We start from the raw sequence: 26,993 nt of genomic DNA, 5'->3' as shown, positions 1-26,993 counted from the left end.
TGCTATCTTTGGCAGCTGCACACCAGCCACACTGGATTCAGACTGTGCACAGGCTGCTGTGTGTTCTGGATCCCATGACGAGGTGCTTAACTTCCTGTGGAGGCTATCATGGGTTCTGGATTCCTCTCCTCTGCGTAATATAATCAGAAACAGATCCCATCTCAAAGCTCTAGCCAGCCAAAAATGGAGAAAAACAGATTGGCTGACATTCCACCACTGTTACACTCTCATAGGCACACTGATGCCTACGGGGTGACATAGATGCAAATTAATTTGGCCCTAGTGTTATCATTTATAGTTCAAACATTCAGTTGTTTATAATAAAAATACAGTCGGGGCGGGTATCGTGAAACACACAGGCTTTTCAGATCATTTAAACTGCAGTAGCAATTGCAGTGCTTGCAGGCTGGAATTAGAGTGCTGTGACAGCCAGTGGTTGCAGTATGAGAACAGTTCCCCCAAATTAACTTCTTGAAATATCTGAAGCACTGTAGTCAAATAAAGAAAAGAATGTCATCTTCAAGTATTCAGCCTACTAAGTACACAGAATCAGAGCCTCAGCTAATGTAAACCCTTTACCACTTCACAGATATTGAGGATTTCTGCTCTAGGACCAACAGAGCTGAATATAACCATTATACTTTTTCATCTCCCTCTTTCTTCGCTGTTCTTTACTTTCTGTTCTTCCCTGAGGACTGATACTAAAGCAATTGGCTCACTGGGTTAGTGTGCAACAGAGGCAGGAATTCAGGGCTTTTCTCAGCAAAGGAAAACAAGGAACTTTGGAGTTATCTACAAATGAAGTGTTAAATTACTAATCACTAATTTAACAGAAGGAAGAGGACAGTATACCACTGTCTGTCTTTGCTTCCTCTAGGCAGCCCCCAATGCTGCTGTGACTGTGCCTCAGGCCTCCAAGCCAGATGCTTACCTGCTCCAGACTGGCAGAACTGTGTTCATTTCACCCAAGCTGGCAGTGAAGGGTAAATGAAAGTGAGGCTGGTATGGTTTCCTGAGATCTTTCTTTTTTCTTACTGCACGCATCCCTTCTCAACCTTGGAATTATCTTTTCTATTACTGTCCAAAGGCATTGGAAAGTCAAACATTCCAAAATTTGACTAATCTATTGGTTAGAAAACATGAAATGAAAGGCATTTAAGCTAGCAAAATATCACTGGAATTAAAGGGGGACTGAAAATGCCTATTGTGTCACTTGAGTTTGCTGCCAAAATAAAGTCTCTATTTGGTAAGCGTCCGCCCAGATGGTGCCTAACTTTTAGTAATTATTGCCACTTCTCTAAATAGAGTGAGTATTTGATACTACATCTCATTTAAGTTCTTTCAGACATCTTAAATATAATTGCGGGGCCTGGAAGCATTTCTCCTGCTTTGCTCATTGCTTAAAGACACAGGGCCACGCATGGAACCAATTGCGATTTGGCGTTACCACAAACCAGTGTCCCGGTAGCAAAACACCGCGATGGAATCAGAACCGGCGGACGGACGCGGCGCTCCGGCAGCGCTCAGAAGGACGTGCGCTGCTGCTCAGGCAGCACGGCCGAGCGGCAGCTTTTAGGAGCGCGTCCGCGGCCTCCTCGGCACCAACGGCGAACCGAAGCGGCGCCGCAACGACGCGGGCCGCGCTGCCGGCGGAAGGCGGCGTTTGGCCGAGGCGCCCCGCCCGGCCCGGGAAGTGAAAGCGAAATGCGCAGCGGGCGGGGCGGGGTCTGCGCGGTGTGACCGCCGTCCTGAGCGCCGCGGCGATGTCCCACGGGCCGAGAAGGGGACGGGAGGAGGAGGAAGAGGGAGCGGCGAGGGGCAGCCGGGCGCGGCACGGGAGCTCCCACGAGTCCGCGGGCGGCGGCGGCAGGAGCCAGGGCCGGCACGAGAGGAAGAGGAAGAAGCAGGAGGCGCAGCAGCTGCAGAAGCTCCAGCACCTGGAGTCCTTGTAAGGAGCGGAGGCCGTGCTGCGAGCCCACCCGGCGGGGAGCGGGGCTCGTCCTTCGGGCACGGCGAGCGTTCTGCCGCTGGGTAGGCGCGGGCCTGGCAGGGCCCAGCCCTCTGCCGGCGGCGGAGTCCGGCTCCGGCACCCCGCCCTCCTGCGGGGCTCGGGCAGCCAAACCCCGGCGCCTCGCCTCGGCCTCGTGGGTCCTGAAAGCGGTGAAAGCGAGCCCTTCAACTCTTAACCTTTCCAGCGCTGTGCTCTGAGGGCTTTGGTTGTCGCCAGCCGTGGGTCAGATCGGGGCCCTGGGGCTGAAAACAGGGCCGAAATACGCGGGTCGCTCGCCTGTGTGCGTCCAGCTGGGAGGTCTGCAGAGCCCGCTTGTACACGTAGGCAGGTCTGTTCTATTTGAGGAGCTGACAGGAGGCCTGATGGCGGCTGCAGCGCCGAGCTCCTTGCAGGAGCATTCACAGGAGATGAGTGCTGCAAAATGGCAAACGCACGGCAGTTTGAGAGCACGGGGTCTCAGCATGCTTGCATCCAGCTCTGCTGCTTGGTTACTGATGAAGTAAAATTGAAGGGAAAACGGGAGGTGAAAATTGTAACTCCATCCCATCCGGGTACCGTATTTTGTCAATGATTTGTTTGTGCTAAGCTACAGAGTAACAACATTTCTATTGCTTTTCAGCTATGAGAAACCTCCCCCAGGGCTAATTAAGGTTGGTACCTGTATTGCCGTGCATCTTTAGCTTTACAGGTGATTTTCAGAGAGTGCCTCGTATCCTAGTTAAAGGGCCTAGGATACCTATATATAAATCACAGAGATAAGTGCTTCCAGAGGGCAATTTAGAGCTCCTCGTTTGCAAGTGAACCTCTTTGACTCCCTAAATCTCAAGCAAGATGCTCAGAGTCAAATAGGATGGTACTGGTTCCTTCCCAAAATCTTAGGACAGAAAACTAATGTAGTACTTGGTATGGGTGCAGGGAAATCGTGTGTGGTGAAGCATATTTTCAGTTTGTATGGCTTCTTTTCAGGATTCTTCTCCATTGCTTATGTTCAAAATATTTGTGTAAAAACACTTTCGTAGTGATTACTGTTGTTGTCGAATGTATATAATGAAACCATAATCTGGTGTTTTTAACCCCCCAATATACTTCTTCATGTTGTTAAGGCTATTTCTAGTTCTTATGTTTTGTTGCGACAAAGAAGTCTCAGCTTCTGCTGATTTTTCAATTCTATCATTTATTGAAAAAAAAATTGCTAGGATAAATGTCCAGAAAATCTGAAGTAGGAAAGGGCCAGGGAGAAAGACCCTTCTTGTGTTGCAAGAAAAATAAATGTTAGAGAAAATAGTTTTCATATTAAATGAAGGCCCGTACACTTGGAATATTGATTCTTACAAAGGTGGGCTGTTCCTGTTTCTGTTTCTGTTTGTTTGTTAAGGTGATGTTATTGTGTTTATCTTTCTCCATAGGAAGAGGAAACAAAACCAGAAGACTGCATACCTGATGTACCAGGCAATGAAAGTGCACGAGAATTTCTGGCACATGCCCCAACAAAAGGGCTTTGGATGCCTTTGGGAAAAGAAGTCAAAGTTATGCAGTGTAAGGCTGAAAATGTTCCAGGTGTCACTGGATCTTCATGTCTTCTTACACGGAGGGAGGGCAGGATGTGTAGCGGACAGATGACAGGATCCAAATAGTTTGGCATCATGTTGATATAAGACAATCAACAGATTAATGTAATAGCCTTCTATTTTATGGAAGCTACATTTATCAATATAACACTTCTCTTCCTCTCCCTTTTTTTTTTTTTCTTAATTTTTTTTTTCCAAAACTGAAAATATTTTCCATAAGTCTGCTTCTCTGTGTTTTGTTTTGTTTAAATGCTGGTCTGGCTCACAGATGCAATTCACTGTTGGTTTTTTTTTTTCTTTCCCAAGGTTGGAGGTGTAAACGCTATGGACACAGAACAGGGGATAAAGAATGCCCATTCTTTATTAAAGGCAATCAGAAACTGGAACAATTTAGAGTAGTGAGTACAAATGCTGCATTATTATTGCTTTTTTTTTTTTTTTTTTGACATTGGTGATGAATAATATTGCAGGTGAAGAGAAGCCAGATAGATGATGATCTGTTAAGGACTTTTCTTCTGTCTCTAGTTTAATACAGAGGCCAAAAGTCTCCTAATAAAGAAGAAGCTACAGATGTGGCTGAATGTTTGGCTGCTTTAAAGAAAAATCTATTCTGCAAGAGGAAAATAATTAACATTTAAATTGGAAATCTTCAAGAACCTCTTTCAACTGTCATATTCAGTCAGTATTTACAGCATAAATTTTTGTAATAAAACACAACAAATATGTTTAGTAAAGCCTGAGCTGCCTGTTACAGCTATTTCAAACCTTCTGCTGTCACTGACCAACCACATCATGAAGCCTGTTGTCTAGGTGTGTGATCCATCCATTGTGTGCTATTCTGATCTTCTGCTATGTGAGACTGCATCTTTGTTTTTCAGATTCTTTCAGCATGGCTTCTTTTGCTTTGCACTGTTAAAATGTATTTTAAGATATCATCGCTTTGTGTCTTGTGTTTTTCTATCTGTGAAAAATGGAATCCGGGCTCCTTCTGTCCAGCAAGAATGGTGCTGCAAGCAGTTATTTGACTCACATTTGTGACCAGATTGCCTCTATTCTTCATATTTTTTTCAGGCTTCTTCTCTGTTGCATCAAGCTCTCGTGTTATGTCAAGGGCCATCATAGTCCATTCCCACCATCTTTCATTTGCTACTGAAATTTGAATTCCCACCTTCATCAGCATCTGATACTGTTTCTCTGTCTCTCTGTTTGCTGAATCTTCCAACAGAGATGGTAGCCTCAATTCTTCTTGCTTGGCATGAACTGGCCTTAAATATCTGCAAGTTTATTTGCTATCTTCCATCACAACTATCTTTTACTGCAATGCCTATTCAATTTAAACAGAACTTGGTTAAGAAGCAATAGTAGTAATACATAAGGACAGCTCCAATTTCCAGTACTTAGCAACTGTATTGCCATGTGTTTGTATCTGTGTTTTAAAATGTGCTGTCAGGGAACTGTATGTACTATTTTGAACTTCAGTGTTCCTTCTGTGTCTAGCTAACTATTCCTACAGTATATGCTGGGGACCTCTTAGTCAACTGTGACTGGAGAGGAAAAGCAGGAGTATACCTAAGGAGAGCCTCCTTCATCAGCGATGTAACTAAGAAAGTAAAAATCAGCCCACGTTAATGAGGCTCTTGTTTTTCATTTTAAAGGCACATGAAGATCCAATGTATGACATAATAAGGGAAACGAAACGTCATGAAAAAGAAATGAGGTAAGTGTGCCTCTGCAGTAAAATGCATTTTCAGTTTGATTGGATAACATGATTCTGATTTAGGGTTTGTGGTTGAAATGCTGATATATTACCCTCACCAACCAAACATTTTTAATGACAGTTTCTTTCTATTATCAGAGATTAATGCATTTCTGCTTTCTCAGTGATCATTCTGTATACTTCCTGCCTCTTTAATACCTTCTACATTTGTTCCCAGAACAAAGTTCAAAGAGGAATCCTTCATTTATACCATAATGTTTGGGTACTTGGATCTTATTCTCTTTTAGGTCTAATAAAGACATTTTTCATTGGCTTCACTAGTTGTTTTTATGTCAAAAATCTTTCAGTAGACAGGAAGGGATGGTTTTAGAAGGTTAGCTCTAGGCATCAAATTCTGTTCCTCATGTGAGGTCATTGTTCAGTGTGTACAGCAGGTATCCCTCCACATCTGTCAGGAATTTGTGAAAGCTCAAAGGAAGAGTACTTGTCAAAGATACCTCTGCATCTAAAGTAGAATCTGCCCAGGCAGCTTCATTGACATCATCTCTTCATCAACAGGACACATATTTTCTTGATATTATAATCCCAGTGTGCACCTTTGTGTGCATAAAGTTAGAACTTCTTACAGTGGTCTGGTGATTGCTTTTGTCTCTTTATTCTGTGCTTAATTAAATTACATTGGCTGCTCTGAAAGTAATGCCTTCTGTTTTATTATGTTGGCCCACAACATCAGAGGTGGATGTTGGTGGTATGGCAGTAGAGACTGACCCTTCCAACCAATATTTCATTACACTTTGCTGTGAAACTGACAGCAGCAGAGAAGCAGTTTGACAAAATGTGTCTGACATAGAAGTGCATCTGAAGCGAAGGGGTGGAATTGAATTTCTCTGTGCAGAAAAATTGACACCCACTGACGTTCATCAATGCTTGCTGAATGGTTACGGAGATCAAACAGTGGATGTCAGCACAGTGAGGTAGAAGGTGGTACGTTTCAGCAGTGGTGACAGTGACATGAAAGACAAGGCACATTCTGGACAGCCATGCACAGCTGTCACATCACGAAATGAAGAGCATCTCGATCAGCTCGTCCACATGAATTGGCATATTATAACAGAGCTGAACGTTGCCTTCAGCGCACTGGAAATGATGGTGGAAACTTTGGAATGTTGCAGAGTTTACATCAGGTGAGTCCCATGAATGCTCACACAGGAATGGAAAGAATGCTATGAAAGCTTGTCAGGATCTATTGAACCAATACAAGACTGAAGGTGCCAGTTTCTTGGATTGCATTGTTACTGGTACTGAGACACGGTGTCTATACCACTACAAGCTGCAATCAAAATAATAGTCCATGGAGTGGGGACGTGTGAACTCCCATCGAAGAAAAAGTCCAAGATGCAGCCATCAGCAGGTAAAGTAACATGCACTGTCTTTTGGAATAGGAAAGGTATAGGTAATGCTTCTGGACTTTCTGGGACATGGACCAACCATCAACTCTGATGCTGTACTGTAATGATGACTGAGCTGAAGACTGGAACTTCTATAGTCAGGCCAGAGAAGAAGACAACCCTTATCTTGCAACATGATGACACCATGCCACATTCCAATTTGAAGACCATGGAGCACACTGCCAGTCTTAGATGGTCTGTCCTACCATGCCCACCATACAGTGTGGATTTGGCACCTTCAGATTTCTGTCTGTTTGGGCTAATGAAAGGTGAACCATGTGGGTAGAGCTGCTCTCATAGCATCATTGCTAGGAGTCCGTGGGTGCAGATTTAAATGAGTGTGTCATGCAGGCCCTCATCCACTGCTAGCAAAAACATATGGCTAACGGTGATGACTATGTTGAAAGATAGTGTTTTGTAGCTTTGTAGAATTTGCTCTGTCAAATAGTTTTATTGTGCTTCTTTTAACTTATTGTAGTTAGATTCTGTGGGAATAAATAGGAGGCATTACTTTCAGAGTGACTTATTTATGCATTGTCAAATATGCTAGTTTGTGATATCCCAGGGGATGGAAAGATGTTGAATTCAACGTGTGTATCTCAGAAGAGGTTGTCATCAGTCTGAAAATTGATGGAAGTTGTAATTCAGCAAAAGAGGCAGCGTTCCCCTGCTCTTTGCATGCAGCTTCCATTTCTCAAGCTAGGGAGGAAAGAGATGAAAGCTAGAATAAATTGTTACAAGGAGAGTCTATAAAGGATTCTCATTCATTTTTTTTAAACACAGGATACAGCAGCTGAAGCAGCTCCTTGAGGATTCCACCTCAGATGACGATAGCAGTGATGACAGTGATGACGATGATGATGAAGATAGCAGCAGCTCCACTTCCTCGGATAAACACAAGAAAAAAAAGAGAAAGAAGGAAAAGAAAAAAAAAGAAAAGAAGAAGAAGAAGAAGAGAAAGCATAAATAATCTAAATCTGATGAGAATGACTGATAGCAGTCACCTACTGTATGCTCATTGACCTCCCCCATTCCCTGCCCCCACTTTTGAACTGCCTAGAAAGACCCAAAGAATTAGGAAGAAACTAGCAAAAGGGGCTTTTTAAAACTACAGATGGATACATGTAGCATCCTTCACTGGCTCTTTTTTCTACCCCTCTGCAGTGCTGCAGCCAGAAAAAGTAGAGCTGTGCTGAACAAAACACAATCATACATATCTTTTTAACCATGAAACTTGTGCAAAGCATCACCCAACTTGGGCAAATTGCTATGTGGCTGCCAGCAGAAAGCCATCACTACCGTGGTGGAAGAACTCAACAGACTGACTGCTGAAGCATGTTTTCACCACACAGTCATTTAATTTTATACAAAGCCTCATTGCAAGGGGGCTGCAGTTTGCACTGGCAGTTCACTTACAGTGAGGACCTGTATTTTTTTTCTGCATACTGCCTGTGTTTTGAAGTCCACTGTACTTAACTTGCAGCTGGGGAAATAATGAACACTGCTGAAGGAGGGGAAATGTAAATCAAGGGAATTGGAGACAGAACCAGAGTGAGTTTTTTGTTAGCAAAAACTCAGTGTGATTGCAGTAGCCACAGTTCTATAATATCTAGAACATTCCCTAAGCTGTAAGACTGTGAGCCAGCTGTGATGATGCTAGATGCCAATTTCACTGGTAGGGGTTGTTTTTGATTATTTAAAAAAAGGGAGTGGTGGTTCATGTTGGAAATGAGAGAAATGCATTTCTACATATACTTCAGTATCAGTTGTTTTGATACATTTGATTTTTTTTTTTCCTTTTAAAAAGGCTTGAGGAAGTGAATTCCAACTTATGTTGTATGTTTACTAGAACTATTTCATGTAGTAATAGTATATGAATCATCCCACAAGAATATCAACATCTAAAGAAGTTTCCAAACGTGCTTGTAAGCTACAGAACAGTAGCAAAGAAGTGTAAGCAGGAACGATGTTATACACTGACTACAAGTTCTTTCTTTTAAATAATGTTCCATGATAAACTTGACTGGAACAGCTGAGATTGTGATAAGTTGTTAGAGTAAATTCTCTCTTTTTGAAAGAGATAAACGTACAGCAGTACAAAGCCGTGATTTGAAGGCCTAAATATTCATGGATACTCTGCAAAAGAAAAAATAGAATTGCTCTGAAGGGAGTAGGTAATATCTGATCTCATGCAGAACTTAGTCTCTGTATTTATGCTTACATTAAAGTACGATGAACATCAGTAACCAGTGCCAGCAAAATCAAGACATCATACACTCAAGTGCACTTAAGTTTTTTGGTAGTGTTTGTTTTTTCCTCTTTCACCTGAGGCTTTGGAAGAGAGACAGGAATATGTGCATTAAAAAAAATGTTTTTTCCCCTTCTGCATATCTAAGCCATTTAGTAAAAACAAAACTCCATTCCTTGCCAGTCATTTTGAATATGAGTTTAACTAAGGTAGACAAGATGTATTTAGAAGAAAAATAATCCCTCAATCACATTTGAGACTTCACATCTTCAGTGAAGTCAGCAAAAACACATTCATTGATAAAGGAGTTGAACAGCTTGCAACTTAAATATTGCTATATCCTAGCAACTTTAGAAAGAGCATTTGAACTGAAAACAAGCTCCAAGGAGAGGGACTTTAAAGCCCTCGTGGTTAGCAGGTTGGCCATTGAGCATGCAGTGTGCCTTTGGGGCCAAGATGACCAGTAGTATCCTGGGGTGCATCAAGAAGAGTATGGCCAGGAGGTCAAGGTTAGTTCTCCTCCCCCCGTACTCTACCCTGATGAGGCCACTTGTGGAATACTGTGTCCAGTTATGGGCTTCTCAGTTCAAAAAAGATAGGGATCTTCAAGACAGAGTCCAGCAGAGGGCCACAAAGATGATTAGGGACTTTGAGCATCTCTTATATGAGAAAAGACTGAGAGACCCTGGACTATTCAATTTGGAGAACAGAGAGGATCTCATCACTATTTACAAATATCTAAACTGCAGGAGTCAAGTCGAGGGGGCCAGAGTCTCTTAAGTGGTTTGCAGCAACAGAATAATGGGCAACAGGCAGCAACTGGAACACAAGAAGTTCCATACAAACAAGGAAGAACTTACTGTCAGAGAAACGGAGCACTGGAAAAGGCTGCCCAGACAAGTTGTAGAGCCTCCTCTGGAGATATTCACGATCCTCAGGATCCATCTGGACACCTTCCTGTGTTACTTGCTCTGATAGTAGGGTTGGATTCGGTGATTTCCAGAGGTCCCTTCCGACCCTTCCAGTTCTGTGATTAATCAAAGCAGTATCCTTGGGTGAAATTCCCTAATTGTTTAGCTTGTTGTCTCACCAAGCTTGAATGTTCTTCTGGTGTTCTGTCCTCCAGTATTATTTACCACATCATTACAAGTGACTCTGGGTAGTTGATAATACTGATACAGAGAACTGATTTAAAGCTCCTGGTTCTTCAACCAGAAAGATTTAACAGATGCACGCAGAAAATTTATAATGGCTTGATTCTCTGTCTTATTCCATATGATGCTAAGAAAATCCATGTTTTGAAAGCACTGGCGATCAGACAGATGCTGGAAGCCACAGCAAGTAAAGCATAAACCTGACACATTACAGGGAATTCTTAGTGAGTTTGAGTAGAGCAGGGGTAACCCAAGATCTGTTCTGTTACTCTGGCTTTTATCATTTCAGATTCTTCTGGAGCTTAGCTTAATTAAAACAAACTCAGCTTCTTCCTTGTTTCTCATCCCATTCTTTGGGAATCGGTCCATCCCCTTGGTCTGCTCAATAGAATTTCCACAGAATCACCATGGTTGGAAAGGACCTTCAAGATCATCCAGTCCAACCATCTTCCTGTCACCAACAGTACTAAACCACGTCCCTCAACACAAAATCCAAACATGCTTACTTTAAACAGTCCTGAAAGATTCAGTACATATCAAATGCAATTTAACATTTTGTTTTGAGATACCAAATCACTGTTCTGCATCAGACTAAACATCTATTTAACCCAGTATCTTCTTCCACTCCTGGTCAATAGTCAATGCTTAAGAAACACAGCAGGATAAACTGTAATGGTATTTCACACACATGCACAAATCTTAGATTGCTTGAAGCACAGTACTTTGAATCACAAATTTTATTTTAGTTAGTAACCCCTAGGAGATTTTTTTTTTTAAATACCCAATCATTTCTTTAAAAATGTATTTCCTTCAGCAAGAATCCCCTACAGATCATACAGATTAATTATTAATTGACAGAGAAACATCACTTGTGCACGGGTGTCCAATCTTTCAGCTTGCCTAGGCTGCATTGAGTGAAGAGGAATAATTTAGGGCCACTAGGTCGCTCTGAAAGTAATGCTTCCTATTTATTCCCATGGAACCTATAACAGATTAAATGAGTACAGCAACACTGTTTGGTAGAGCAAATTCTTAGCTACAAAACACTTTTTCAGTACAGTCACTACCTTTGGTTATCCATTTTCATCAGTGATGAACAAGAGCCTGCACCACACCTGTAAAAATCTGTACCAGAGGTGACCCACTGCCACCACTAAGATGCATCACTCACAGCCTCACATCCACTGCTCTCCTTAGACATTCAGCAAGCAACAATGAATGTCAAAAGGTGCCTTCCCCCTCTCTCCCTCCCCAGAGGAATTCATTGCCACACCTTTGCCTGGTCAGCACTTCCACATCAGATGCCTTTTGGTCAGACTGCTCCTCTGCTGCCATCTGCCACATGGCAACAACATGCAATGGGATAATGGTAGGAAGGTTCAACCTCTACTGCCATACAGCTGATGTCCACCTCTGATAGCCAACATGGCTATCAGACATGGGCCAACATAATAAAATAGGAGGTTTTACTTTTAGAGCAGCCCTCCTAAAGTATATACTATAATTCACATATAAGTAACAAAACATTTTATGTTTTATTATTTTTATTACAACATTAAAGAAAAAGAACAACAGAAACAAAAAACTAAAGGGATATTTGACTTTTTTTATGGAACTAGTCCATCGGTCTGGTTTGATGACAGTGGCTGCAATGCCCAGTGATTTCTCAAGCTGTTCATCAGAGATTTTTGATGAAGTTTTACTCTTCCTGTACATATTTGCCCTTAACAGTTGCTCACAAATATGCACACTGCCAAAAAGCAATGGCTTGAATAAGGTGTGATTGAAAGCAAAAGAACCGTTTCTCTCTGATCAGCGAGGGCTTATAAAGGTCTGGTAAAGAAACAATCAGATTGAGTTGAACATCTGACTGCAACTTCATGCATTGCTTTTGAAAATTTGCTGGTAATGTATTTATGTCAACTTAGAATGGAGTTGCAAACAAATTGATCTCCACCCCCTCCTCCTCAATCTTGAAGCACATTCTCAAATTCTTGTATCAAAATAGAAAGCATAACTACATATTTCTCACTGTTCTTGGGACTGTGTTTAGCCACTATATCAAACTGCACACAATTATTTGCCATAAACTGTGTTAGCAGTGCCCTGCACCCTCCTTGTGTCCCAGTTTCAGCCCAGACAGTGCCATTCTTGCAGCACTGTGCTTGCTGTGAGCAATGGGTGCACACCCAGCCACCTAATGGGGAAGAGCCATAATCAGGGGGTGGTCACATTGCAGGCTGTGCTGGGCCACAGAATGCACATTCCTGCCCTCATTTCCACACTGGTTATTTTCCCCACGTCATTCTCAGTGTTATAAATTTCAGCTATTCCCAACATACAGATTTTAATAAGCATCTACCCAAACTCATTAAAGTAGGGCCAGGTTCAAAGTTGAAAATTTAGCACACTCTCAACTTGGTAAGGTTTCTAGTAGCAGTAACTGGTGTGAGGGCACTCAGAGAAATACAGTGCATTTAATCACTTCACATTTTAAGCAGTGCCAAAGCTATTATTTAAGAGACACCAGCTCTTTAAGAAATACATAGACTAGAGATAAGTTCTAACACCTGTTTTAGTAATGGAAAATGGTTCAATCCAGAAGTAATTCTAGAAAGCAGGATAGGAATCTGTATTCCTGAAAGATGGATTAGCCTTATTTATACCTCACCAATGGACTATCCATTTCCTATTAAAGGAACAAATTATTTCCTTGTCATTACTGCCTTCTTTATAGTGTTTATATTTGAAAGTTACACTGAAACTTGAGTTGTAACAGTAGCATGAACCTATTAATCCCATGGATCTAAACAAATGTGAACTGTAGCTGATACACAACTCATTGGCAATACTGCTACAACTAATGATTTTCAGCTCTTAGATACGATTAATATTCCAAACCAGTCTTTTCAGAAAGATTACTTCAGTGGTAAAATGACATTTTTTTCAGCCATGAAATGACCCAGGTTTTAACATCTCTCTGCCTGAAGTGACCAATGGCTGTGAGTCAGAGAACCTTTTTCTTTTTAAAAAATATAAAAAAAAAAACAACAAACATTTTTCCTCACCTCCCTTAAAACGCAATTACTGTTTCAACCACTGAATCTTGTCTGCCTTCTATTACTTTAGCAAAAAGACATGCTATTAATGTTTCCCAGTATAAGGCAGAAAACAGGACATTAGGAGAGGAATCTTTATGTCACGTAGATGCTATAAAGTCTAAAATTAAAATACAGAATTAAAATCTGACAAACTAACATAACCATTGGCTTCACTGTAATGACCACATTCCACCCACTTCGCAACAGAGGTTGCAATTAGCCACAAGCAGTGACTTCAAAACTGAGTCCAACACAACACCTGACATGGCAGTTTCAGAGCCCCCACTGTTCATTACTGCTCTGCCAATAAGTACATGGCTTCTCCACTGTCCTTCAGGGGATGTTGCAGATGGCATGTGAATGCTTCAGAGGCCGTACAATACCGTTATGGCTTTAAGCTTACAGGAGTGCTAGCACCATAGTTACTCATTGCTAGGCAATCTAGCTTCACAAGGAACAGAGTTGACACATGTCTATATGCTCTATAAGCAGAAATCGATTCTGAGACAGCACAGGCTAGTTACCTGTCTGAACCAAAAGAGGCTGGACTTCAGTTCACAGCCTTTTAAAACACGGTTCATAGTTTACAACTTTCCTAAGCCACATCCATCTCACTCACTGGAACATTAAATGGAGTTGTAAGCCAACTGACTTAAGACAGAGTCCATAGATCATTTATGCCACTGACTGAAGAAAAAGCCAAGTAAAAGATACAGTTTTAAGACCACAGTTCTAGTTCTGTGGAGCACAGCACACCAAACATACATAACACTAATGCATTATTTTTCACACAATGCCATGTAAGTAATCCCTACTGCTTCTTCCTCACATCTTCCCAGGAGCCATTATCACCCAGCTCTAAACTGCTTCTTACGTCTGGGTAGAAAGCACACAGACTGATACTAGTCCATTCTTTTACAGGTCTGGTATGATTTTGGGATAACTCTGAATATCAGTCACTGCCAAAAATGAGTTCCTGCCTACCTGCTAGATCACAAGTATTCCATTATCAGACAAGACGACAACAAACAAATCTGTCAGCAGAAGCTACTTAGTACTCAATTTCAAAGCCACACTCAAGGGGAAATTGTCAGCCTTTACCTTAGAGGTCTTAGCTACAGTCATTTAGTCTTCAGCTTGAAGTAATTCTGCTGCTAACTCTTGCCACCACAGTAAAGGTCTAACCCTCTTTCCTATACTGGATAGGTAAGAGCAGAAGTTCCCATACTTTTCAGAGCAGGAAGAGTATTACAGAAGTTCCATGTCTGAAAGAACTGTTCCCCAGTTTACTGAGTTTCTGATGCAATGCAGGTTCTGTGCAGCATAGTTTGCTATTTCCTTGTTATGTACTTAAGAGGAAAAGAAAAACAACCAAAAGCAATCTGCACCAACACTGCTGAGTTCTCTCTCCTACTACCTTGGGAGTAAAGGCTATAATTACAGCAGCTCTTAAACAGAGGTTTCTACAAGTGCTGTTAATAAACAATAGCCAAGGGACAATCGAGTAGTGGAGACCTTCTCTCTAGGTTTGTGCAGTTTCCTTATCTTTTTCTCACTGCCATTTTATTTGGGAATCAATAATAGCTTCCTGCTTTGTTTTTCTCATGAGGTAACGACCTCATGACTTGGAATTCTTGTATAGTCTACATAATTTACGTAAAGAAATAACTTTCTTAGAAGTGAAAAAGCTCAGATGTTTTGGTGCTATGATTAGGCTATTTTGGTTATTTACAAACCGTTCAACAAGAGATCTAGTTTTATCACCTTAGTTTTACAGGAGAATTTATGTAGCAAGGTGCCAAAGCCAGCGTGAAGTTTTACAGGAGTTTTTAAGAACAGTGTTGTGCCTCATTCCCTGACTCAGACTTAGCAGCAAAATAAGAGTCAGTTATATCTCTTTTTCTGTAGAGACTCTGACCTGGAGAGAAGGAGGAACATAATATCAGCACAGTGTTTTAGCTTTAGTCCTCCAATCACAACTTTGAGAGAATAAAATGAGGAACCATAGGATTGCTCAGGTTGAAAAAGACCTTAAAGATCATCAGGTCTAACCACAACCCAACCATACTACCCTGACTCTAATGTTCCACCACTAAATCACATCCCTGAGCACCACATCCAGAAAAATTTTAAACACATTCAAGGATGGTGACTCAACCACCTCCCTAGGGAACCTATTCCAGCAATTAACAATCCTTTCTGTAAAGAAGTCCTTCTAGATATCCAACCTAAACCTCCCCAGCACAACTTGAGGCCATTTCCCCTCATCCTGCCACCAGTGAGAAGAGACCAACCCTGCTCTTGCTGCCAGCACCTTTCAGGTATTTGAAGAGAGCAGTAAGGTCTCCCCTCAGCCTCCTCTTCCCCAGAAGAAACAGCCCCAGTTCCTTCAGTCTCTCCTCACAGGCCATATTCTCCAAGCCCTTCACAAGCCTTGCTGCCCTTCTTTGGTCCTGCTCCAGCACCTCCATGTCCTTTCTGTGCTGAGGTGCCCAAAACTGAACACAGCACTCAAGGTGAGGCCTCACCAATGCCAAGTACAGGGCAGGATGACTCCCCTAGTGCTGCTCACCATTCCTGATCCAAGCCAGGATGCCACTGGCCTTCTTGGCCACCTGGGCACACTGCTGGCTCAAATTCAGCCATCTATCAGTACACCACTGCAAGTCATTGTAACTTATATATCAAGTCAGTAGTTGACCTCATACAGCTTAAACTGTAGTCCTTTATAATTTCACAGAAAGAAAGAAAACCAACAAACAGCCAAATACCCAGCCAATGGAAGATAAGCTTACAGCTATGTCCATATCACATAGACTAACCATGAGATGACACTGACAGGCTTTGTAATCCTATTGAGCTGAAGGACAGGGCAGCAGTAACTGGCGTGCTGTAAGAGTATGACGGGGATATGCATGCATCAGTAGTTTTTATTTCCATGTACAAATGGAGACTTAAATGCACTTCTATTAAGTTTATTATTTAAATAGTGGATGCATTAGTTACAAAAAGTGACTTAGTTTAGTGTTACATACTTACTACAGTTTAATTGCAGCATCATAAATATGGAGGGCACTTCTTACCCTTGAAGAGTGCACAGCAACTTACAAAATATACAAGAATATTAATTTACTTTTGGTTTCATGCAAGCCTATGATATTTTTTCTCCCCTCCTGCCCCAATATTTGCAGTTATCTTCTCTTATAAAGAGACCTCCTTGCTCCGTGCCCTAAAGGAAAAAAATTAATGGTTAAGGTACACATACTCTGAGTAACACAGGTCAACTTGCTTCTAAAGGAAGGCCAGACATCAATGACTGCCCTTTCTTATTGCAGGAAAAGATGCTCGTGATTGAAATTTTAAGTAGGTACTCAAATGCCCAGCAAATTAAATTCTGGGGACAGGATGCTGGACTGCAAAATATCCCAGTGTGACAGATAGGCAGGAGTTTCATATCAAACTTAATTTTTCAGTGTGCTCTTGTTGAACAGAAGGCATCCAAGATTCACCAACTACTTCTGAGAAAAATGTAAGAGGTCACTTGGGATTGCACAGGTTTTCTGAAAGCTCTTTCAGGAAATGGTCAACAACTAAAGGTTACACATCCATGTTTAGTAAGACGTCATAACTGACACTAACTTTGAGTAACAGGATTGATTTCAGTCAAATCTGTTTCAGGTACTGAAAATACAAGGAACTGTAAATCCCATTTAATGTTGCGTTTGCTTTGAGAGAAGAAAGTCTCCCCTTAAGCATTTCGCAACTAAACATTTAGGTTGGCTTAGCTTATATTTAAGTTATGCCAAACTGTTCTTTCCTAGAAGGAATTAAGATCTTTTAGAGAGCTCCTTTATATACTGATCCATTTCAATTTGTAGCTTTCTGGACTCTCCCACAAATGCAAAAAAAAAAAAAAAAAAAAAAAAAAAAAAGCATATTGGTTATTGACTTTACAACTAGCAGTAAGTTCCTACTTAAAGTTCTTAAGAATTATCTATGTGCATTTATGTTGAATCAAGACACCTATTTTGGCTGAAACAGGCCTACAGCTTAAAGACAGCAAAAAGTGACACAGGAACCAGGAGTTAAATAAAATACTTTGAAAAGCAAATAGACCAAAGTAGTGTTTCTCCTCCTAGAGTTAAGGAACCTAGCTCAGTCAGTGCTACAACAACCAGTATTCACAGTTAATTTCCCATTCAAAGTTTAACGAGTATTATTTTAAATTGCCTATATTTGCTATTATTTCACAAATAACCCAATGATATCCTTATATCAATGGACACATTGCTCCAAGATAGTAACAGCCAAATGTTTGTAAGAATCCTACCAACCTCTGCGTACGCTCCTTTTAGGCATCTCCCACACTTCCACTTCTTCCACCTCACATCTTGTGTCTCTGCGTTTTAGTGGGGGTTTGCCTATTCTCTTCTTTGGTTTAAGCAGAGGCGGGCTCCCTAGAGAAACACCAGTTGTATCTTGAAGTCATATGAAAGCAAATTTAAGCTCAGCTTTCCTTCATTGCTTCTAGTGCTTCTCTTCCCCTCCTGCATACACACTACTCTGTGCCTATTCCACTGACAGATAGAAAGTAGAATGTATAGAAATCACATAATATCACTTGCCAGGATTAGGAACTACCACTGCATATGAACTTAAGAGATGCATTATTTGGGTGAAAAATTAATATTCCAGCTTATGACAAAGAAGCTTTGCACAAATAAGGGCTCTGTTTGGCCACATCACATTCAATATTTCCCATAATACCTTTAAATAAGCTTGCTCTAACGTGCCACTATCTGCATACGTTTGTGTTTAAGAAGGATATGAAACATCCTGAGATGTATTGGACTGACGACACACTTCAGCAGTAACAGAAAAGTTACAATTAGTTTCCTTATCTTCAAATCTTACCAAAACAGTAAGTTCACTGTGTTTCATACTACACTCTTCTGGCTATTTCATAAAACAAACACTGAAGAAAATGTACCTTGTTCTTTGCTCTTGGCTTGGGGTGAGAGACTACCATGTATTTGTCCAGTGAATTTGGGTTTAGCACCACTTCTAATCCAATACTCTTCAGATGGCATCCCCATGCTCTCCCTCAGTCTTCCTAATAGAAGAGTTGATTTAAAAAAAAAAAAAAAAAAAATCAGTATTCTTGCTTGCTAATGTTAATATACTGTTCAATCAACCAGACAGTTTGCCAGAATGCAAAGCTAGCCACTGAATCTTAAGAGTCTTTCAGAAACAAAAACATAACTTTGTTGACCACATGACAAAAATTGCAGGTTACAGGCTGCTTTAGTTAAATCTGTAGATTTAAAAAAAAAAAAAAAAACAAAAAAAAAACCATTACCCATATTACTAGAAGTAGATCCTCTTTCAGATCCTCTTCATAGTAAGATTACACTAAGCAGCAACCTCTCAGTGTACCAGTTATGAACCTTAGTAATTCTGCTTGTCACTTCCAATTAAAAAGATACTAGTAGAAATTGGATTAAGTAAATAAAATGTTCCCAGAAATATAGTAGTTTCACACTGATTTTATAAAAACACAGCAAAACTTTGTTGCTAACAGCAAGACAGCAGCCAGCAACAACAATCAATGGTTTGATGTTCCTGCAGAGAAGGGAAGTTACACAATGCATGGTCATCAGATTACAAGGAACTTCAGCATGTTTAATCTACCTAACATCAACTGGGATGGAAGGTCAAGTCTGTTTAAATTTAAATCCTACGTTTCAAAAATATCATTAAACAATGGTAAACAAGTATAATTAAATTGACCTTAAGCTTTTCAAATGAATAAGTTACCACTAAGGTCAGGAAGTTAAGCCTATTAGTCTAACTCAAAGGAGTTTATTACTGAGGTCTCTACTGACTGCTTTATCATTCTGTGTCTTCAAACAGATGAAGTTCTGCCTAAAAAATAATTCTGAAGTACTTCTGACTAAGCCAGAACTGAAATTATGTTCGACTCCTCCCACGCCCAACTGGTTCAGCCTACAGTTTGCAGTTGCAATTGTGTCCTTAAAGTTTTCTACTAACAAGCACCTTTTTCTCGGTACTTATCTTACCTCCCAAGAATTTCTGAAGTGTTCGCTTGTGTTCAACTTCTTCTCTTCTTGCCATTGGCCTCTTTCTTCCATAATACCCATAGTCACTATATACAACTTCATCTTGTTCTTTCTCCTTTGGTTTGTAAACAACACTGATGTTTTCACCAAACCTACTCCTAGTTTTTATCTTCTCTTGAGCAGGCCAGCTAATTAAGTGAGTTGGAAAAGCATTTTTTGGTGGCTTCCAAAGCATCCTTTGGCCAACCTGTCGGTACAAGTTTCCTTTACTTGGCATCAAGATCCCATATGGAGCAGCTTCTTGAAAGAAATACTCTATTTCATCCACATCGTCATCTTCATACTCCTCATCCTCTTCATCTTCATCCTCCTCTTCTACCTGCATAGAGTATTCTTCTGAGTCCTCAATTTCTGACAAACTCTTGGCAGATTTCTTCTTGAGAGAGCAGATTTTTTTCCGACTAGAAGATCTAGGAAGGACTCTCAGCCTTCTACCTTTGCTGGAAGCCTCTTTAATCTTCGTGGTTGAAGAATTTTTGACATCTTGGCCATTCAAGCTGTTCACCTGCTCCCTTCCTACCGCTTCATCTTCATTGAGGGACCCACCACTTTTAATTTTCTCTTTCTCCAAGCCCTCTGTACTTTTCTGGAAGGTATACGTGCTTTTCTGAAGCACATAGTCAGGTACAAAATAAGACACTGGGGCATTATCAATGGACGAGCCATCCTCTCTAGAGGACATGTCATCAGAAGAAAGACTAAGTACACTTTGACGTTTTCTTTGTGGCAAGCACATGTCATAGCTGTAGTTTGCATCCATATTATCCAAACAAGCCAGCCAGCTGTTAGAAGGAACATACTTCTCAACTGATTCTTCACACCAAATGCTTCTATCTGTTTGACTTTCATTGTTAGCGCTATGGCTTAAATTCAGCTTTTTCTGCTGAAAACTCAAGTCACTCATTACCTCCATACTAGATGGAAGCAATCCTGCTTGTTGAATAAAGCTGGACTCTTCTTGAGAAGTTTTTGAACCTGTGGATCTCCTAGAGCTAGATTTCTTAGCTACTAGCACATCCTGTCTTACTGCTGGTTGGTCTATGGTAACAGATCTTGCTAATTCTGCTAGTTGTACTGCCATGGCTTCACCTGGAGGGGATTTTGCCCGTTGACCTGCAGTCACCTGCTTTTCTGCATCCAGCTTCACTTCATTATCTTGGACATCTTTTTCTTGCATAGTTTCAACGCTCTGTTTTGAAGAGAGGACAGCTTTTCTCTCATCTATGTAAGTTCCTGGCACCAATTTCTCCCCTTCGTGAGGGCCATATATCATTCCCTCACATGAGCTAACAGAAAATACATCACGCTGCACCACGTTCTCTGGGACTGGTTTACCACTTGCCACATCATACAAAGGAATGGTTTCTTTAAAGGACTTCCACAGTTGAATAGCTGGAGAGCCATTTCCGTATTCTATTCTCACCTCTTCCTTCTCAAAGGCATAGCTTCCAGTAGGAAGATTTCTATACTGTGTAGAGCTGGAAGGACTATTATGAAACTCCCTGTCTACCACAATGGAAGATCCAGACAGATCTTGTTTCTCTGAAGTACTTTCAGTCTCTGTACCTATACCAGAAGAAACACAGGCCATATTTCCTGCATCACAACCTTTCGTTTCTGTATGGGTATCTTGATGCTTTTTCTGCTTGTTTTCAGGCTGTCTAGGATCAGTCTGTGTTTCTTTTGTCTCTGTTTTTCTCCCAGGGGAACTGTAGTGTCTAAAGCGCGTTGCATGATAAAACATGGGAGAGGGTGGGGGAGCATTAAAATAAGGCCTTCTGTTAATTCTTGCATGCACTGGATGCTGTGGAACAAAAAATCCAGGGTACTCATGGAGTGCAACAGAATAAAGCGGAAAATACGGATGTCCACCCCGGAAGCCTAAATAATTAGAAACAAAAAAGAAATACCTTATTTCTGAAACAAGCCATTCTGATTAGTAACAGCAGTCACAGTGTACAGGAGCACATAACAGAGCAATGAGATCAGACACACGGGCAGTTAAAGCACTCCAGTTATCAATATCTGGAAGCAAGTCTCCTAGGGAACCCACAGTCTTCTGCATTACAGAACAGCTTATCTGGACAACAACACTTCAGAACAAAGCTTAGTTTTACTCCCTGAAACATGCTATTTTGCTGCTTTTTGTTTGCTTGTTGCCTCTCCCTTCTTTCACACATTGTTCTATAACATCATCTTCACTAACAGAGTTCCAGATAGAAATTAACATGGGTATACTGTTCACAAGACGTATTATGATATTGTAGGTTCTCTTTCAAATTTGTATTTATACATGTTTTAGGTATGTATATAAGAAGCTTACATAAACATATTCATTTTTAGTCATATTTAGAGCTCTGTATCCATAGGATAACAGTTACCATCTTGCAGAGTTCCCATTCTCCAGAATGAGATGCATTTCAACACAAGCAGGTCACAATTGATTAACACTTCTGAAATTCAGTCCTTAACAAGACAAACCTTACATTAATTCCCCTTTGAACTCACAGGCAGCTTTTTTAAACACACATTTCTCCACTCTAGGAGCAATTTACTACTTCAGGTAGCTGTCATCTACCTTACCTGGTGCAGGCACACAGTATGGATTGTACGTATGGCTGAGGTACCATGGATGTTGAAAAGGTTGCTGCGCTGTTGGCTGCGCATAGAAGAAAGGTCTTGAGTGGTTTGTGGAATATGATCCACTCTCCGAAGCAGGTGCAGAATTCATTTTCTTTTTCTTAACACTGTAAAAAAGATAAGTGATTTGGATTAGTCACTTTAAAGCACACATAACTTGATGGTTCTTATGTTCAATCAGAATTCAGCAGGCAATTCTCTCCCTATCTTTATTTCTAACCCAGTGAAACAATATACTTCTAAGACGACTACTGTCTTCCATACAGAAGTTAGAAGACTAGTACTATTGAAGTTATTACTGTCAAAGACTCTAGTTGCCTTTTGATAAGTAAGCTTTTCTATATAACTTGTAGCATTAGTACTTCAAGTTAATCGCATAACACATTTTAAAAATACAGTAACTTCAAGGTAGTCTTGCATACATATAAGTGGTTTTTTCACCAGTTTAGCTTTTGGCCAATTGGTTTTGAGCAAAAGATCTCAAGAAAAAAAGAGAACAATCAGGTTTCGTATTTCATAAAGAAAGCACTTCTAGATGTTATCACATATGCTGTATTTGAGATCACAGTAGAGGTACTGATCCAGAGTTCTTAAACACACACAACAACAGCAGTAGTTAAATAATTCAGTGAAACTACGCTTCCTGTGCTTAAGTTAAGGCAACAACAAAAAACCCTAAGAAAAACTCCTACACATAAGCTCACATTCAGAGTCACACAAGGCTCACAAACCAGAACTGCCATACTTCAGCATTTCCTCAGCTAAGAGATTCACTCATACCAACCCAGTCAAGTAGTGTGATATTGTACAGCTTAGAAGCAGGAGTGTAAGAACGCAAGGAAGGTCTCTGGTCTACACAGAAACAGACAGCTACTCAGCTATTTACATCTGCAGAACCTAAATACTTAAGAAATTCAGAGAAAAAAAAAAGATTTTAAAAAAACAACAATTCTGACCTGTTACAAGCTAGCATACAACTCAGGTCTAGAGTCTCAGAAAGCCCTCAAGAGAATTAGAGCCCTCTCCAGTTTCCATCCAGAACAGTCTGCCCAGCTTTTTCAAGCACCAAAAACCTACAACCCTCTTTTACTCAATCAGGCCAAAGAGGCCCAAGGCATAAAGAAGGTTGAAAAAAACAAACAAACAAACAAACAACAAAAACAAAACAAAGCCCTACAAAAAGCCAAGCTGCTTCTCCCCCCACTAAAGCCCCTCAAAATTAATATCCTTGCTGCTGCTACCTCCAGCCCAGCAAGAAACTACCTCTCTCCTCAGCTTAGCCTCTTTATGGGAGGCAGCTGCTGCTTGCCCACTCCCTCTTCCACCTGCAGCTCATTTGGCCATGATGCAGGGGCCCCTTCCATCCAATGGAAGGCAGAATCAAAACACGAAGATAGGAATAGCAGTAAAAGCTTTTATCCTGCAGGAAGAAACACATTGGTACTGTTCCCATGACTGGAATTGTGTAGTGGATGGCTATAAGCTCTTCAGAAGGGATAAGCAAGGAAGGAGGGGGTGGTGGTATGTCTCTGTGCTCGAAAATGTTTGAATATTGATCTCAGGCTGGAAAGGATAAGTCTCTGTGGATAAAAAATCAGGGTGAAGGCCAACAGGGCTGATCATTCTGGTGGGGGTCTTTTATAGGCTGCCTAAAACTGGAAAGAGATGGACGACGTGTCCTACGAGCAGCAGGCAGAAGTTGTGCAATTGTCAGTGCTGTTCTTATGGCAGACTTCAACTTCCCTGACGTATACTGGAAATATAGCAGCCTAGGAGGCTTCTTGAGAGTGTGGAAGACAAATTCCTGATGCAGCTGGTAATAGAGATTACTAGGGCAGGTGCCCTGCTAGACCTGCTGTTCACAGAGGACTGGTGGGAGATGTGAAGGCTGGGAGCTGTCCTGGCCAGAGTGACCAGGAAATGGCAGAGTTCTCTATTCTTGGTGAAGTCAGGAGTGAGGTCAGCAAAACTGCTGCCTCACTTCTGGAGGGCAGACTTTGAACTACACAGGACAGTAGTGAGGAGAATCCCTTGGGAGCCTGTTCTGAAGGGTAAAGGGATCCAGGAAGGCTGGCTGCTCCTCAGGAAGGAAGTCTTAAAGACGCAGGAGCGCAGGAGCAGGCTGTCTGTGCTATAAGATGTGCTCGTGGTGAAGCAGACCAGCATGGATGAACAGGGAATGTTCTGTAAGGCTCCAGGAGAAGATGAGTCTACCTCATGGTAGAGATGGGCAACTCCGGGAAAGTACAAAGAAGTTGCTGGTATATGCAGGAAGAAAATTAGGAAAGCAAAAGCCCTGCTTGAATTCAACTTGGCCACTGTATTAAAAGACAAAAATGTTCTACAAATAGATTAAAAGTAAGAGGAGAAAAAGGAAAATCTTCATCCTCTACTGGATGTAGTGGGGAATGTGAACACTGAGGATAAGGAAAAGGCTGAGGTTCTCAAGGCCTTCTTGATGTCTGTTTTTAAAAGTCAGACCAGTTATCCTTGGGGTACTCTACCTTCTGACCTGGAAGTCTGGGATGGGCAACAGAATAAACCACCCACTATTCAGGTGAACAGTCAGAGACCTGCTACTCCATGTGGACTGTCATAAGTCCATGGGGCCAGATGGGATCCACCCCAGGGTGCTGAGGGTGCTGGCAGAGGTGATTACCTCTTTCTATCGTCTATCAGTGTTCCTGGTAACCAGAATGGTCCCAGAAGGCTGGAGGCTTGCTAATGTGACTACAATTTACAATAAGGGTCATAAGGAGGAGCTGGAGAGCTACAGGTCAGTCAGCTTGACCTTGGTGCCAAGAAAGGTTATGGATCAGATCATCTTCAGATCATATGGCAAGTGCGGGACAACCAAGGGATCAGATCCAGCCAGCATGAGTCCATGAAATGCACGTCCTGCTTGACCAACCTCATCTCCTTCTATGACCAGGTGATCAGTCTGGTGGATGAGGGAAAGGCTGTAGACATAGTCTACCTAGACTTTAGCAAAGTAGTGTCTCCCACAGTATTCTTCTGGGGCCCAGAGAGTGGAGGTGAATGGAGTTAAATCCAGTTGGCGATACGTCATGAGTGGTGTTCTGTTCCAGTGGGGCTGGTCCTGTTTGATATCTTTACTGGTGACCTGGATTAGGGGATTGAGTGCACCTTCAGTAAGTTTGTAGATGACACCACGTTGGGAGAAGTGTTGCCCTTTAAAGGACATGCTGGATTGCTGGGCTGAGGCCAATGGGATGAAGTTCAACAAGACCAAGTGCTGGGTCCTGCATTTTGGGGTCATATCCCCAGGCAACACTGAAGTTTTGGGGCAGAGTAGCTACCTCTAGTGGAGAGGTAAAGAACCTCTACATGAGCCATTAGTGTGCTCAGGTGGCCAAGAAGACCAAAGGCATCCTAGCTTGTATCAGAAATAGTGTTGCCAGCAGGAGCAGGGAAGTGATCATCTCCCTATATTCAGCTCTGGTGAGGCTGTGCCTCAAGTACTGAGTTCAGTTTGGAGCTCCTTGCTACAGGAAAGACACTGAAGCCCTAAAGTGTGTCCAGAGAAGGGCAACAAAGCTGGTGAGGGGTTTGGACCACAGGCCTTATGAGGAGTGACTGAGGAATTGGGATTGTTCAGTCTGGAGAAAAAGGAGGCTCAGGGGAGGCCTTATTACCCCCTACAGTTACCTGAAAGGAGGCTGTGGAGAGGTGGGGGCTGGCTTTTTCTCCCAGGTAACTAGTGATAGAATGAGAGGGAATGGCTTCAATTTGTGCCAGGGGAGGTTCAGGTTGGATATTAGGAAAAACTTCTCTGAAAGTGGACAGGCACTGGAATGGACTGCCCAGGAAAGTGGTGGAGTCGCCGACGCTGGAGGCATTCAGAAAATGTGTAGATGTGGTACTAAGGAACATGGTTTAGTGGGGAAATACTGGTAGTAAGTGGACAGTTGGACTAGATGATCTTAGAGATCATCCTCAGAGGAGATGTTGTCAACATAGCCCCACACGAGGTCCCAGGGAGAGACAGCAGAAGGTGGGAGCACAGGGAGCGTGTGTGCAAGCAGCAAGTGACCGGAGGCAAACAGAGGTGTGGCTGTTTGGAGGGAGTTGGTGTTTTTAAGCTGGGAAACACTCATGCCGCTTTATTTCTGTACTATTCAGATTAAGCTTGCCTGCTTGCTGTAAGATGTGAACTGTGACATGGGCTGTGTATGGGAGGGATGATCTCGGCAGGCACACCGTGTCGTTCTCTGACAGGGGCTCTCATGTGCTGACCGTTGGCCGCCTGCGTGCCTCACAGTGCATCTGGCATCCTCGGAATTCCCAGCTCATGCATTCACCGCAAAAAGCTTTCGCCCTTAAAGGGAAAATCCCAGCCTTCCTTTCGGCGGGTAAAGGCTGTGGAGCTCAAACGGAAATAAATACAGCACAGAGCGGGGGGGGGTTGAATCTCGATGATCGCTGTGATCCTTTTCAGCCCAGGCCGTTCTATGAAGTACATAGACGCTCCCCGGTTTCCAACGTATTCCCTATCGGGTGTGTTTTATTCTCGCGGCCCTCGCCCCTGCTGCTTCTCCCGCAGCCAGGCCTGACAGCCCGGCAGCGGCACTCGGGGACGGCGATCCCGACACAGCGCTCCCGCCTGCCCGACCCGCGGAGCCCAGTAGAGGGAGCCGCCGCTCGCTCGCTCTGTTGGCCTGCGCGCACGCGCACTCTCCTCCCCGGACCCCTCTCCCGGCCCGCCCGCAACGCGCCTGCGCTTTCGGCGGCGGAAGCGCCGGGGCGGCCGCGGTTACCTTGGTGCGCGGGCGCTCGCGTAGGCAGGGGAAGCTCAGAGGAGTGGAACAGGAAATGGAGACGGGCTGAGGCGCCGGACTTGGCGCGCTCGGGGATCTTCCTCCCCCCTCCTCCCCGCCTCGCGGCTCTGCGCACGCGCAGGGGCGGCCGCGCGCGGCGCGTCGTAACGGCCGCCGAGCGGCGGTGA

The 26,993-nt window shown here is 42.4% G+C and overlaps 2 protein-coding genes across 3 annotated transcripts; one reads left to right on the top strand and one right to left on the bottom strand.

Annotated features, from left to right (window-relative positions):
- The first annotated feature begins 1,735 nt into the window (after positions 1 to 1,735).
- Positions 1,736 to 10,476, top strand: RP9 (RP9 pre-mRNA splicing factor). Its single transcript, XM_042889000.1, has 6 exons — positions 1,736 to 1,948; positions 2,631 to 2,661; positions 3,418 to 3,547; positions 3,886 to 3,977; positions 5,235 to 5,296; positions 7,528 to 10,476. The coding sequence occupies exons 1-6, from the start codon at positions 1,764 to 1,766 to the stop codon at positions 7,712 to 7,714; spliced, it is 687 nt and encodes a 228-aa protein (XP_042744934.1). The 5' UTR covers positions 1,736 to 1,763; the 3' UTR covers positions 7,715 to 10,476.
- Positions 10,477 to 16,206: 5,730 nt separating this feature from the next.
- Positions 16,207 to 26,899, bottom strand: LOC122189505. 2 transcript variants are annotated; one of them, XM_042888744.1, is made up of 6 exons: positions 26,806 to 26,899; positions 21,971 to 22,134; positions 19,328 to 21,268; positions 18,238 to 18,360; positions 17,582 to 17,704; positions 16,207 to 16,476 (listed from the first exon to the last, which is right to left on the bottom strand). In XM_042888744.1, exons 2-6 carry the CDS (start codon positions 22,116 to 22,118, stop codon positions 16,439 to 16,441), a joined length of 2,373 nt encoding a protein of 790 aa, XP_042744678.1. In that variant the 5' UTR covers positions 22,119 to 22,134; positions 26,806 to 26,899; the 3' UTR covers positions 16,207 to 16,438. The 2 variants fall into 2 exon arrangements, with proteins under 2 accessions (XP_042744678.1, XP_042744677.1); XM_042888743.1 differs by lacking the exon at positions 26,806 to 26,899 and adding an exon at positions 22,984 to 23,269.
- Positions 26,900 to 26,993: the final 94 nt, after the last annotated feature.

Source organism: Lagopus leucura, unplaced genomic scaffold (assembly GCF_019238085.1).
Source record: "Lagopus leucura isolate 7727_CA_CO unplaced genomic scaffold, USGS_WTPT01 Super-Scaffold_100157, whole genome shotgun sequence".
NCBI lineage: Eukaryota > Metazoa > Chordata > Aves > Galliformes > Phasianidae > Lagopus > Lagopus leucura.
Note: the sequence above shows the minus strand (reverse complement) of the source record. Positions and strands in the feature narration are given on the sequence as shown.